The sequence below is a fragment of the Cryptomeria japonica genome, chromosome 2 (genome assembly GCF_030272615.1).
Source record: "Cryptomeria japonica chromosome 2, Sugi_1.0, whole genome shotgun sequence".
Classification (NCBI taxonomy): Eukaryota; Viridiplantae; Streptophyta; class Pinopsida; order Cupressales; family Cupressaceae; genus Cryptomeria; species Cryptomeria japonica.
In genome coordinates this window covers 69,221,879-69,235,654 of record NC_081406.1, presented here as the reverse complement: position 1 = coordinate 69,235,654, position 13,776 = coordinate 69,221,879, and the positions used below count along the sequence as shown (strand labels likewise).

General features: G+C 35.7%; 1 protein-coding gene across 1 annotated transcript; it reads right to left on the bottom strand.

Moving 5' to 3' along the window:
• Positions 1–6,613: 6,613 nt before the first annotated feature.
• LOC131050585 (alpha-xylosidase 1) lies at positions 6,614–12,950 on the bottom strand. Its single transcript, XM_057984783.2, has 4 exons — positions 12,718–12,950; positions 11,150–11,808; positions 8,801–9,031; positions 6,614–8,661 (listed from the first exon to the last, which is right to left on the bottom strand). The coding sequence occupies exons 1-4, from the start codon at positions 12,909–12,911 to the stop codon at positions 7,007–7,009; spliced, it is 2,739 nt and encodes a 912-aa protein (XP_057840766.2). The 5' UTR covers positions 12,912–12,950; the 3' UTR covers positions 6,614–7,006.
• Positions 12,951–13,776: the final 826 nt, after the last annotated feature.

The window sequence follows — 13,776 nt, the reverse complement described above, 5'->3', positions numbered from 1 at the left end:
AGAAAACTAGGTTATGAACAACATATCCAAAATTTAAAAAGATCCAACAATGAAAACAAAAGTTACGGGCCCTGCACCGAGACAAATTTTGACTATCACAAATATTTTCAGTCTGCCCAACATAAAGAATATTTTCATTTTGGGATAAAATATTCAAGTGCCACCTGTCCAAATATTCTTATAAACTTTAGATAATTATATTTCTAATGTTTATAAATATTTGATGCTATAAATAAGAGTAATGGGGAAAGTGAAATGCATAAGTTAAAAGGTTTTTCAAGATTCAGTTATAAAACTGAATAAAGATCTCATGTAGCTATTTATTGCCAAAGGATTGAGGGAGGCGGGGTTATTCTTCTTTTCTTTTCTTCCAGCAGCCTGTGGGTTAAGGGGAGTAGATTTTTATTTGTAAGGGAGGAGTTGAAGCTTTTCTAAGCAATGTTTTGTACAGAAAATATCAATCTTTGAGTTTATTTTCAGACACGAATAGAATGCAGATGATATCTTCAATCTTTGTGTTGTTGATATTTTTCTCATGACTGTAGCTGGACTTTGAGCCTTTGCAGTTGTTTATTAATGTCTTTTCTGCTATAATTGATTGTGTATGTGGATTTATTACAAGACTGTGTACTTGAAAGTAAGCCATATTGGAGCAACAACATTCTCTGTTAGTTTTTAGTCCAAATGTTATCCATAAGTGCAAACAATTAAACTTTGATTTAATGGTCTTCATTTATATTTGTTTTGTAAATCTTTGGCATTCATTTTCATAGCTATGGATGAATGTTATTTTCCTTTATTGCTTTCTGGTTAAAAGCATATCAACAATTTAATTCCTTGTAAATCTTCTAAGAGGGAGTTGTACCTCTCAATTCAGAGGAAGATTATCACTTCAATGATAATATATCCAACTGTTAGTTCTTTTTGTCCTTCATTCTGGGCATTTTGAGTTCATTTGTATAGTTATTTTAGAAGGACAAATTTGTTCACTAACAGGACTGCACAAGAATATATGACTTTCTCTAGCACAAACATTGCCTCCCCAAAGTAGGAGCTTTTGCATGGTTGGCTATTAAAGGGAGGATCCTTCTTGGTGAAAGAAGGAAACGATTGGGGTTTGTAGGGCCCACAAAGTGTGTAATGTGTGGGGAAGCATAAGAACATCTTGATCATCTTTTATTACAATGTAAGTAACACAAAGTTGTGTTGGCATTATACACTCAGATGAGAATGGTAGATGTTGTCATTGATGGCAACTAGGTTCAACTAGGTTCAACAAGGTTCAACATGGTTCACAGGTTATACTGGCAATAGACTTCACTTACCGGCACTGACATATGCTACAAGGTTTATTCACACCAGCATCCATTTTACATCGGCAATAGATCATACTGGCATCCAAAGCCGACTTGGCAATAATATTGTTTATGTAATGTAAATTGTAATTGTATGACCGACATGATGTATTGTAAAGACTCATATATGTATGAGATCTTGTAGGTCATTTTGTGAGTAGTTGTATGTAAAGTAGGTAATGTATGTATGATATTAGATAATTGTATATGCACTTTGATGTATTTATTTTAAGAGTGAATAAGAAGCAGAGCAAAGTGAAGACTATTTACCAGCAAGGTTTTGGCTGAGGTATCAGACAGAGCTTAAACCGGTACTGAATCCAGCATTGCAGATGCTATTTTGAATCAGTACATTGTTATTGGATTTAACCATCCAATTGTGTAGTCAGTGGGACTCCATTTTGTGTTGAGCAGTGAACTCTAGGCAATTGGCCTTCCTACATGTGCAAGCCCCTATTGTACTGAGTAATATTTATTCATATTGGCCAGTGAGTAAATATTGTGGGTCATAAATCCCACCGAGGTTTTTCCTTTACCGGGTTTTCTCGCCAAAAATATCTGTGTTATGGTGTGCATTGATGCTTATTCTTTTGTTTCTCTTTACTGCATTATTATTTGCTTACTGGTATATTAATTTCAGTTATAAAGTTGCAAATAAGTTTAAATCTTTCATTTACCGATCAGACACTGATTCACCCCCCTCCCCCTCTCAGTGTCTTTGGGATTAACCAAATATCTAACAAGCTACTGGTTAAGCATAAAGGGAATGTTAAATTGGCATGGCCCTTTACATCAATCCATTATAGAAGTTTTTGAAAGTTGGCCAAGACAAAATAGGAGGTCTACTCTTTCAAGCATATGGAACATTAGCCCATCCCTAGTTATATGGGAAATTTGGAAGGAAAGAAATCGAAGGATTTTTCAAGATAAGAAAGAAGATGAGAGGAGGATTGTGAGTAGAATAAATCAGGCAATCAAAGAGGCTTTAGGGGCAACAACATCCCAAATGGAATCCATGAATGCCCCATACACTCTTGAGGACAAGAGGATTCAAAAACTATGGCCAAATATCAAAATAAGACATGGGGCTTGGAATAATAAAAATTAGAAGAATAAGGGAGACCCATCCATAGAGTAGTCTCCACCTCAAAAGGGATGGATCATAGAAAATTTTGATGGAGCTGCTCAATACAGTATGGGGTTGTCTGGTGTGGGTGTCGTGCTAAGAGACCACTATGGCGACATGGTGAAGTTAGGGACTCAATGAATTAGGAAGGGGACTAATAATGAAGCATAAGCATTTGCAGCTTTGCTTGCAATCCGATGTGCTCAAAGCCATGGAGTTAAAAAATTACATTTGGAGGGTGATTCACTAATCATAATCCAAGCTATCAAAAATGGAGAAATTAAGGCTTGACATCTGCATAACTACTTATCTTTAATAATAAAGGAATTGAATTCATTCGAAGATGTTGTGGTCAATCATGTCAGGAGGGAGGGTAATAAGGTGGCTGATAAATTATCTAAGTGGGCATTGTCTTTTAATCAAGTGGAAGAAATAAGATTTGAAGATTTTGATGGTGAGTTATCATTGGATGAAGCATGATAAACAATGATGACCTAATATACAGGTATGTAACCCAAGAGGTCAAATTCTCATCATGAGGAAAGGTGGTGCGTAGGACGAGGCGTGTCAGAGGTTATGTTGTGGAAAAGGCGACATAATTTAAATGATGAATTGAATGGTTTCGAAGATTTTAAAATCACTCATTTCAAAAGAGTAGGAAATCAAGTGACAAACACTTTGTCAAAATGGGCATTAATCTTTGTAAATGCGGGTGAAGTGTGGATAGTTGCCTTTAATGATGTTAGTGGCGGTGATGAAGTAAGCTGATGACACTGGCCTTCGAACATTCAAGTAACCTCAACGAGCTTAATTATAATTTGCACGAAGGAGGTGATTTGATGGCTCAAGCAAAGCACATTTATAACCTGGTGCTCTGGGTTTTTGTGTGAGTGACAATTCACATGAGTTGGCCTTCTTTTTAAAGAAGCTAAGATGGTAGACATTCAACAAAGTCCCTTTTTGTTTTGTTTCTGTGTTTATGTGCAGGTGCAGGTTGGTTTTGAAAGATGGAGGCCACATTCACTTCCAAAACCCGAAAGCAACATAAGGTTCTCTATGGGCCGGTGGAAAATCGCACGCTCAAGTTTCTCCTCAAATGCCCATTTGATGTCGTGGTGAATGTAGTGTAGAAGACACTTGGTTATTTCTTTCAACATGCAACCCATTGGTGGAAAGTGAATTTAGATATTGCAGTGATGATCATGGTGTGGGGTCTTGAGTTAGGCAATGATGAAGGTGAAATTTGCTGGTATGAATTCCCTTTTTGAGCAGGATTTGAGAGTTGGTATTGATTCTATCCTGGAATGGGCTTATCTAGGATATGGGTTTGATTATGGAGAGTGTTTTGAAAGCTAGAAAGCAATGGAGGAGCTAGGTTTTGTTCCTTTTGTGCATTGGCCAAATATGGTTAATCAACAACTCTATTTGAACCACATTTATGCAGAATGAAACTCTTTAAAGGCGACAATAAGGGATTATCGGGTGACTGGTGGGAGCCAAAGGCCTTGGGTTCCGACTACCTTTCCTAGGAGGAGGCGCAACGTTAGATCTCGACCAGGTGAGGTGGAACGTATCCATTGATGGAGTCTGGTGTCCTAATTTTGGCTAATCGACTGTGAATAGTAAACATGCAATCTTCAGAAAGCAACAATGCTGAATCTAGGTGGTCATAGAAGTAATATCTGGTCCTTTTCGGGTTGTTTTTTGTAAATCCCATTGGAAACCATTTTGGTAGTGAATGTTTTTTATTCTGCTAAAAATAGTGGGGATAGTGTTTGTCGATTATGTCATATCTCCTTGAAGGGGTTAGTAGTATGTAGAATGTTTGCTATGTGAAGTTTGTCGAAGCAATTTTGTAAAAATTCAGATAGCAGTAGTTTGTATTTGAGGTTATGGGCCATTTTGGAAGACGAATAACCCAAGTATATGTAATGTAAACCCTATTTCCTTTTATATCAATAAAAGCTCAAAAATTACCAACAAAAAAAAAGAAGATTTGGTTGGCTTTTTTTAATTTATTTTGATTTATAATTTCTCATTGTTTTCCAAATATATATAACATCTATCATCACATATGAAGAAAACATTTGCTCTAAAACAAATTAGTACTAGTAAAAAAATTGTATCGACATGAAATTTTATCTATCATTTGAAGTCCACTATATTTAAATGTATATATGTAATATCATTCATAACCCAACGTGAAAATGGGTTGTCAACTATTCTTAATCTAGAGTAAGCTCAAACACTTGGTCTAAACAAACAAATCATCTATCCATATATCTCTTTAGGTTTAAGTGCTTCTCATAAACATGGCATGGTAGTTGATGTTCTTCAATGACCTATGGGCCCTACATCTCTCTACAACCTAAATTCTGAGTTAACATAAAATAAAATAATTGTTTTCTTAGTTTACATAATGCAAGCATATGGTAAATAAATGAATGATTTCCTAATTTATTTTAAGGTTGAATATTCCTTTAAAATAACAGGGAAACTAAAATAGAAAAATGTCAACCTAAAATTTTGAATCAAATTACAATGGTTAAATAAGTCACATTCATATACCAAATACCTGATACAAATAACATGCAAGTCCATCCAAACATCATCCAAGAAACATGCAATTCCATTAAAGTACATGCAACCACATGCAAAGTAGAGAACCACATTTGCTTCCATACCACATTTTTTTAAAATACCCACAAAACCCTAATCAATTATATTACATATTAATAATTATCAGGCATTACAAGCAACATGTTAATGTCTCTAGCAATGGTATATATAGTTCAAATTTTGATCTTCAAAGTTAGCTCCACTAAGTGCTAGTGTGGAAAATCAAGAAGTTACAAAACTACCCTATAACTTCTTTCATGTTATTTGTTTATGTTACATGATATATGGTTGGGTTATACTCTAAATACTATATTTTATTATATGTTGTACATTATTTTGAGCATTCCTATTTTCTAACTCTCTAAGTTGTTGATGCAATGACTTTATATATATATTACTAGAACCCTAGTAATATATCTAAAAGAACATTCTTTTTATCATCAACATAGTGATGACTTCCCTCTTTCTACGAACTCTATATAAGGCATATTTTTGAACTCAATAGACAACATGAAGAACTTTAATCTTTTTATTAGGAAACAAAAGGTGAGACACTCATTAACATTCATCAATTTTAATTTCTCTTAGTCATAACTATTTATTTATAAGATTGTTATTTGTTGTGGAATCACAAAGACAACACTAGATAGAGCAAATCAATATATTAGATCTAATCCCTAGACTCCTCATAAATATTGACATTTACATATCATTTAGCCAATACTTAAATACACAAGATGATCATTATGAAACCATTATTTGCTTTTAAATTTAATCTCCAAATTTAGGATTATAAAGACATTGTCAATTTACCACAAGTTTATGAGAAGCTCTCTAAATCATATAATTTTTTGTTCTAAAGGAAGAATATCATCAGCCACTCCTATAACACTTTCATTGACACCTTAGAATCACTAAAATAATAGACGATAGTTTCTAATTTAATCTAAACGATTGTTTTCCCACAAAATGACTCTATAGTTTATAGGCAATGACTCTAATTGCATTATAGTAGCACTCATTTATATTTTATATAGTACTTTAATGATAATTTTCAAGCATTTACCATATTTATTTTTGTTTATATTTTATAACAATTGAACAACAAATTTCAAGACTATACCCCATTTGTTTTTAATTCATACCCAAAATGATATGCATACTTATTAGTTTAAATTGTAGAAGCACACATCTCAAGTAAAGAATATTCAATAAATTGGTATTTTTGGGGAAATAAACACAAATATGCATTTAAAACTCATTAATAACTTTAGAGAAATAAAGATTTGACCTACAGGTATAATGAGGAAATATTGGATGCAACATTACAATCTCATATATGGCTATAAGTACTTGTAAAAAACTGGCAATAACTTTCAAGTCATTACATTGTGAATGTATTAATAAGAGTAATTAATAAGTTAATGTAATAAGGATTAGTTGCTACTAGGAACAAGAATACATGACAAATAAAAGTCTTTCCCTATAGGAAGAGCTAATCCACTCAACTCCAATGGATTGTTTTCAACATGGTTACCACCTTTTTAACTTGAAAGTGAAGAGGAATGAGTAAGTCTAAAGGATGGTGAAGAATAAAGCTACCCATTGAGCTTAAAAACTGACCAAGAAGAGTTGATAGAAGAGGAATATCTCAACACCAAAAGTTTCTCCACAACCTACACTTCCTCTAAAGCATTTTGAACCTTTTTCCAAACTTTAACAAACATTTGTGCATTTTAAATTTATTGACAATATTTAAGAACAAAAGATATTGACTTATTCCTATGATAAGGAATGATGGGATGCAAACTACAATCTCACATCAATGACAACTTTCAAGCTATTACATTGTGATGTATTAGTGAGTGGTATCACTTAGCAAGTTCATGTCTTACCAAATGAGAGTCTAGTTGTTACTAGTTGTAATAGTCCATGACAAATCAAAGTCTTTTCCTATAGGAAGAGCTAATCCACTCAATTCTAGAGCACTATTTCCGACATGGTTGTCATCATTTTTACTTGAAGGTAATGAGGAATAAGTAAATCCAAATGTTGAAGAAGAATAAATCTCTCCATTCAGCTCAAAAACTGATGGAGAAGAATGAGTTGAAGAAGAATGTCCCAACACGATGATCTTATCCACAATCCACTCTTCGTCCAAAGCAAATTGCCCCATCTGCACCTCTGTCCAAACTCTAACTTTCTTCCCATCAGATTCACCATACAACTTCACATAAGTAGACTTTCCATCTTCCAACTTCATATCCAAATCCTCACCTCCATCAAGATACAAATCCCCTTGCGCATTTCCACCACTTGACTCAAATCCTAATGGAAATGCAACCACCAAAGTGAAAGGAGTCTTCCTAGCCTCCCTAGTAGTATACCCACCTTGTTGCATTGGCAAAATCAACCCCTCATAAACATGAACATTAATGGTATCTATAGGAGCATCCAGTGTAATATATTCTCCCTTGGACATCAAGGCCTGGGACATATCATTCAAGCTATACCAACTTCCCTTGGGGAAATAGGCATTCACCTTGGTAGTCAAATTGTGCAACACAGGGGATAAAAGCACCCCAGGTCCCACCAACATCTGAGTACCTATACCATATGTAGTTTCGTCCTCTGGGAAAGAGAAAAACAAGGGTCGGGCAATAGGAGCCCCGGTCACATGGGCGTCATAGCCCAGAGTGTAAAAATAGGGCAAAAGGCGGTAGCGCAAGCCCAGAGCCTTGCGAGCCGATTTGGCAACAGAATCCCATCTGTAAAGCTCTTGCCGCTTGCTAATCCGATTGGAATGAGTTCTGCTGAAAGGGTAAAACGCCCCCAATTGAATCCAACGCCCACAGAGCTCCTCATTAGTGCCATTATTGGCGTCTGGATAAAACCCACAAATATCTGAACCCACCATTGGCATCCCAAACATCCCAAAGTTCAGGATCGTGGAGATTGAATACCCAAGATCCTCCCATGAGGCCTTGTTGTCGCCTGTCCAATGAGCCCCATACGACCCTGAGCCCACAAAGGTGGATCGAGTAAGCACAAAGGGGCGCTTGTTGAGCAGGTTCTTGAGGGCAGAATGTGTGGCGATGGTCTGTGAGAAACCAAAGAGGCCGTGGGCATCATATTCTAGGACGCCATTGTAGTGAACAGAGCTGGCGGCAAGGGTATTATAGCCCAATGAAGCACTTTTTCCCGAGCAATTGATTTTGTAAGGGGGTTCATCCCAGCGTGTGTTTGTGATGTTGATGCAGTCCAGGCAGCACATCCAGTCTTTGATGCCCGGGCATTGGCGGTTCTTTGCGATGGTGCATTTTCCGGTACAGAAGTTGGAGACCTCGTTCATGTCGATCCAGAGGCCATCCACAGGAACCATTTTGTGGAAGCGGGAGATTTCGTCTGCCCAAAAAGAAACTGTTTTAGGGTTGAGGAAGTCTGGAAAATAGACGGCACCCGGCCATACTTGACCCAGGTAAGGTTGTCCTTCATACTTTATAAACGCATCTGCAGCCATTCCACGCTGAAAGGTACCATAGCTTTCATTTACACTGATACCTGTAGCAAAAACAGACAGAAAATTAAATTTGCTCAAATGATGGTTATTTGCCCAAATGCTGGTTCAAATTTTGGTGATTGAATTCTGTTTGATTTTTATTTTTTTCATGATATGGGTTATGGATGATGGATGACATACCTGGATCGATGAGGACAATGTAATGAAGACCATTTGCATGAATTCGATCAAGGAAAGGGCGTAGCTTATCTTCAGGGTAGTTTATAGGATCAAGAGTAAAGTCTTTGGCTCCATCCATGTGGTCGTCATCATTCCATATAACATCCAGAGGAATTTTTGATATATTGTAATTGTTCACCACATTTTCTACATCGGAAACATTCTTGTACCCCCATCTACATTGATGAAAACCTGCAAACAACCATGTACTCATTTAGTCATAATGTAACATAATTAAAAGTATACCAACATTAAGCTTTATTCAACAAAGTTGTGGTTAAATGGTGATTGTCAAAGTTATAGACCCATGAAATTCAAATGTGTCTACATTGCCGATACAGAAAAATAAGTAAAAAATAAGTAAAAGCCTTTTAATTATACATGGGAATAATTTCTAAAATAGGTTTTGTTTAGGGGGTCTATGCAAGGGGTGGTGTAGGTACTGTAGTTAGATTTTAGGATGTTTATCGAAATTGGATAAATACAATTGTTGAAGATGGTGATATATTCTTTGATTATGTTGTTCAATAAGGTTCAAATCAATTGTAAATGTGATTGTTTTAGTTTTGATTATTAGATGACTTTCACACAATAGATTCATTACTTATAACAACTTGTCCAAAAGACAATTTTTAGTTTAGATATATGTTCTCTTGTAATATTATAATAGACAAATACCATCTATATCTATATAATCTTCTTTCTATTATGAACTAAAACAAAAAAATTGTCCATGACCACTAATTTTTTTCCAAATAAAATCCATAAACTAATTTCAGTGTACTAAATAGTTGGGATGGCTGAATTGGTCTTTCTAAAGAATTACTGCAATGAGATCATATGAAACAAAAGAATTCAAGAAGCCCCTGCAAGGAGCATGCTATTAGGGAAATGGAATATTAATAGGACAGTTTGAACATAAATCCAAATAATAACTTTTACAATATAATAATATCTTTGAATCCATTTTGACTAGATGTATTTTCTGGGGGATGTGGGACAGGTTTTGGGGATAGGAGGACCAAGGGTTTAAATTTTGGGAATGGTGGGTACAGTGCAGAGTGGTGGTGAAGGGGAGGTATTGATATACAAATTGAGGTGAATTGAAATCTTTAAGGCAAGATCTGCAATATTATAACATCTTTACGAGTGCCTCAAGAAAGGCAAACTAGTTTTCACAAAGTTAAAGGTTGTAATCAATATGTAATGGTATGTGTCATATAGCAAGCGACCTAGCAGTGTTCTTGGTGGAGGTGACAGATGTGGTCATTCTGTGGGGGCAACGTGTGAGATGTGGTCGTCCTGTCAGGGACGTTGCCCACAAGCCCCCAAGTCTTGGAAATGTCCACCTACTTGGGGAGGCAAGGTTCTTTGGGGGCAGGGGAGGGGGGATGCGTCCTTGTGAAACAATGCTAATTTTTTGCAAAATTAAAATCCCCCAATCAATATAATCCTCCTAAGCTAAATGTTAGCTTTCTCTAATGCGGACCACGATAAAAATGAATTTGATATTTTATGTAGTTTGATGGAGTTTCAAGTTACAAGTTGATAAATTTTTAGTTTGTTGGTGAAGGTCAAAGATTTTGAATAAGCATATTAAGAATTGAATGTAAGGTTCCAATATCATAAAAGATGAGGGTGACCTTGACAGAATAGATAGTCATCAGTCTTTGATTCTTAGATGAAGAAATTTCGAATCTAAAAACCCCTTATTAAAGAGCAAAAACAAATATATAAATTTGATATAAAAACTTTAACAAAAATTTAAATTAAAAATCTTAAACAGAAGAACTATTATTTTTATCATTTAAAATAAATAAATAATATTAAACAGCTACATGAGGGAATCTGTTTATTTATGATCTGAATACAGATTTTACCCAATAAAATATTTTGATAATTTATTTTTAATAAATCTGAACAGAAAAGTAACATACAACTTTCATCTAATACGTTCCAAAAATCTCGATACTAGAAACTTTGGATTTCATTCTTTATTCTAAACAAATCTGCAAGCCTCAAGCCAAGGAGGATCTTATCTCCGTACCCCACTTGAAATCTTAAAGAAAACAAATAAATCCAACAAACCTAACGAGAGCTCCCAAAACAAGGAATCTACCTATAAAATACTCAACAATTACTATATTCCAAAGTACAGAAACTTAAGTAGAAAACCAACAAAGCTCAGTCAGTCATACTTAAATTATTCTAAATGATTAGCAGGCTCTGTAAAACATTTGAAACCCAATAAACAATACAAAGCAATGCCCAAAAAAAAAAAAATGCAGAGCAGGGAATGTACGGACATACCAAAAGCCCAATAGGGCATTGCAGCTGGACGTCCTACGAGCTCAGTATACTGCTGAACCACCTCTAATGGAGAAGAACCTGCAAAGAAATAGAAGTCCAGCAAACCCCCAATAACCTTGTATGTTAGCTTACTGCCAGTATAAAGAACTTCCATCCCATTGCTGTTCAACAGTAGAGCTCCATGAGCCAAACCTCCCCTTCTCAAATCCATGTAAAAAGGATGGGAGCCATACAAATCCGTGTTTAAATTAAAAGCAGCAATGTCAGTTGTATAAAGAGTATAAGGTTCATTGGGAAGGATCTTAACCCCATTGGGCTGTGTGTTCTCTCCAAGCCCATACAGTGAAGCTGATGTGGGAAGGATTGTGCTGATTTCCAGATACTGATCCTTGAAAACCAAGCTGCCATAAGAGGAGTTGAACAGGACCTCTCCATTGGATTTGCGCTTGATAGCAAATCCAAATGGATTAGCTGTGCAGGAGAAGATCAACTCATTGCCTGAGAATTCAGAGAATTCAAACACTGGGTTGGCTGTTTTGGAAGTCTGGCTTACTTCTAGAGCAGGTACTTGTGATCTAGGAAGCAGGTCATAAGGAACTTCCCATCTCTTCTTCTCTGCATCTGTTATATGAACTCTCACCCTGTCCTGTGTCTCATGCCTGCATTGGAATCTCACTTCATCAGTCCCTTGCCCAACTCAAAAGATGAAAAAAAAACACATTTCAGTTAAGAAGCAGAGAAGACTCGAGACAAGTAACACTTCAACCGTGTGCAAAATGCGGATTCATCAATATACTGATTGAATAACAATAATCACAATAAGGAGATTATGCTGGTACATCTTAGTCACTCTGCATCACATTCTTCAATAGTTGAACAGTCAATAGTAAAAAAAATATGGAAAGAATTTGATTACATAGATGTTGACATCTCTATTTTTATATGATGAATTACATCTGGAAACTATCACAGCAAACAATCCGAGTACATAGATATTGACATCTCTGATTTTAAATAACGAATCATAGAAATGAGGCAAAAACTCGACAAAAACTCAACAAAAAAACCAATTTTTAGTGATTTTTGCCTAAAGCGAGTCCTGGAAAGTCACAGGTCCCTGAGACTCGGCTAGGATCACTCGACGAGTCCTGGGGAGTCCTGGATCTATGAAACGAATTACATCTTGATACCATCACGCAGCATATTAGTCTTAATTGGCATAACTAAATTAAAGATGCCAGAATGCATAGCAAATCAAAATATATTTCTGCAAAATTTCATATGATGCACATTTTCAAAGAGGAATAAGAAGCATTATAGACCAATGCTTAACAGAACAAACCTAATCCATAGCACGGTTAGTATCTTCAAACAAAAACCCAAAGAATCATATCCTCAATAAAGTTCAGCAGAGCATACAGAAGACAAGCCAAATCCCCCAACACCGAAAAACAAAATAATCTAAAATCACATGAAACGCTCATATTCATGAGATAAAGATGAAATCCAAAAGACATCTGCAATGAAAGAAAACAAGTAATGTAGCAGCAACAAAACACAAACCATACTTGACATAAAGTTTAAGATGAGGAATATCAGGCCCGTATGTATCAGTCTTTTGTATGAGTTCCAAGCTTCCAATCAAGCTCCCATCAGGCTCATCACTGATATAGACAAGACGATACCCATAACCAACTTGCTGACAATAGCCCACAACACAAAGGCTGCAAATAAATACCAAGAATGCTGCTAGATGAGCCATTGTGGTGAATGAAGCTATCTCTCTGCGCTAGCCTCTCTCCTTTATATATAAGCAAATGATGATTTGTTTAAATTACAGACATGTGAGGTTGTCGGACTCTTGTTGACCATGGAGGATAAGGTTTTGTCCATACTTCCATGCGGATGCATGAGGCTGATATGTTAATGGAGGAGCATCTGAAGGTTCGCGGGCAATAGAGACAAATAAAAACAAAAAATAGCTTTTCTCTTTTGTTTACATGATTTGTTTGCAGCGAGGTACCTATAGGGATTCCAAAATAACCAATTGGATGGGTTTTTTATATATTTATTTTTTTATATTTGAGGAATTGGTAGGTTAGTTGTGCGATTTGGAAGCTTTAGCTCTTTGAAAGGTCAAACTTTTTTATAATCTTTTAAAGATGTCGATCTGAATGAGCTTATAATAAAGCTAATCGAGACGGAGGGAATCGATTTTGGGACATATATCGGACGAACCTAAAGTACTTAGTCAATTATGCCACCCATTCGGGTTGCAATTGGCTTTTTATCTTGTTAGAATATTTAATCTTTACTTGGCTTAGGTTTATTTGTATTTAGTTTAAGATATTCCTTTGGAATCCTTACATGTAATTTGTCTTCTAGTACATGTGTGAGGACAAGTCATTTCTTTTATTTTCTTTTATTAAGGAATATTAAATTTCCTCCTTAAGAGGATGTGGACACATGGCACACACATTTTATGAATGGTGACATTCATAGATTTGGGAGTTACTTTGTAACTCCTCTCCTCATCTCTATTTAAGAGATGCCTCCTCTTTCATTTCTTCTTAATGACATTATTGTAAAGAGCCCCTCTCTCTCTCTCTCTCTCTCTCTCTCTCTCA

What these genes read in the sequence shown, in the direction of transcription:
- LOC131050585 (XM_057984783.2), bottom strand. Translation starts at nt 12,911, where the DNA reads ATGGCTCATCTAGCAGCATTCTTGGTATTTATTTGCAGCCTTTGTGTT. An exon ending in CATCTTAAACTTTATGTCAA is followed by an intron (nt 11,809 to 12,717) that starts GTATGGTTTGTG and finishes ATTCCAATGCAG; the next exon opens with GCATGAGACACAGGACAGGG. An exon ending in CATTGTCCTCATCGATCCAG is followed by an intron (nt 8,662 to 8,800) that starts GTATGTCATCCA and finishes TTTTTGCTACAG; the next exon opens with GTATCAGTGTAAATGAAAGC.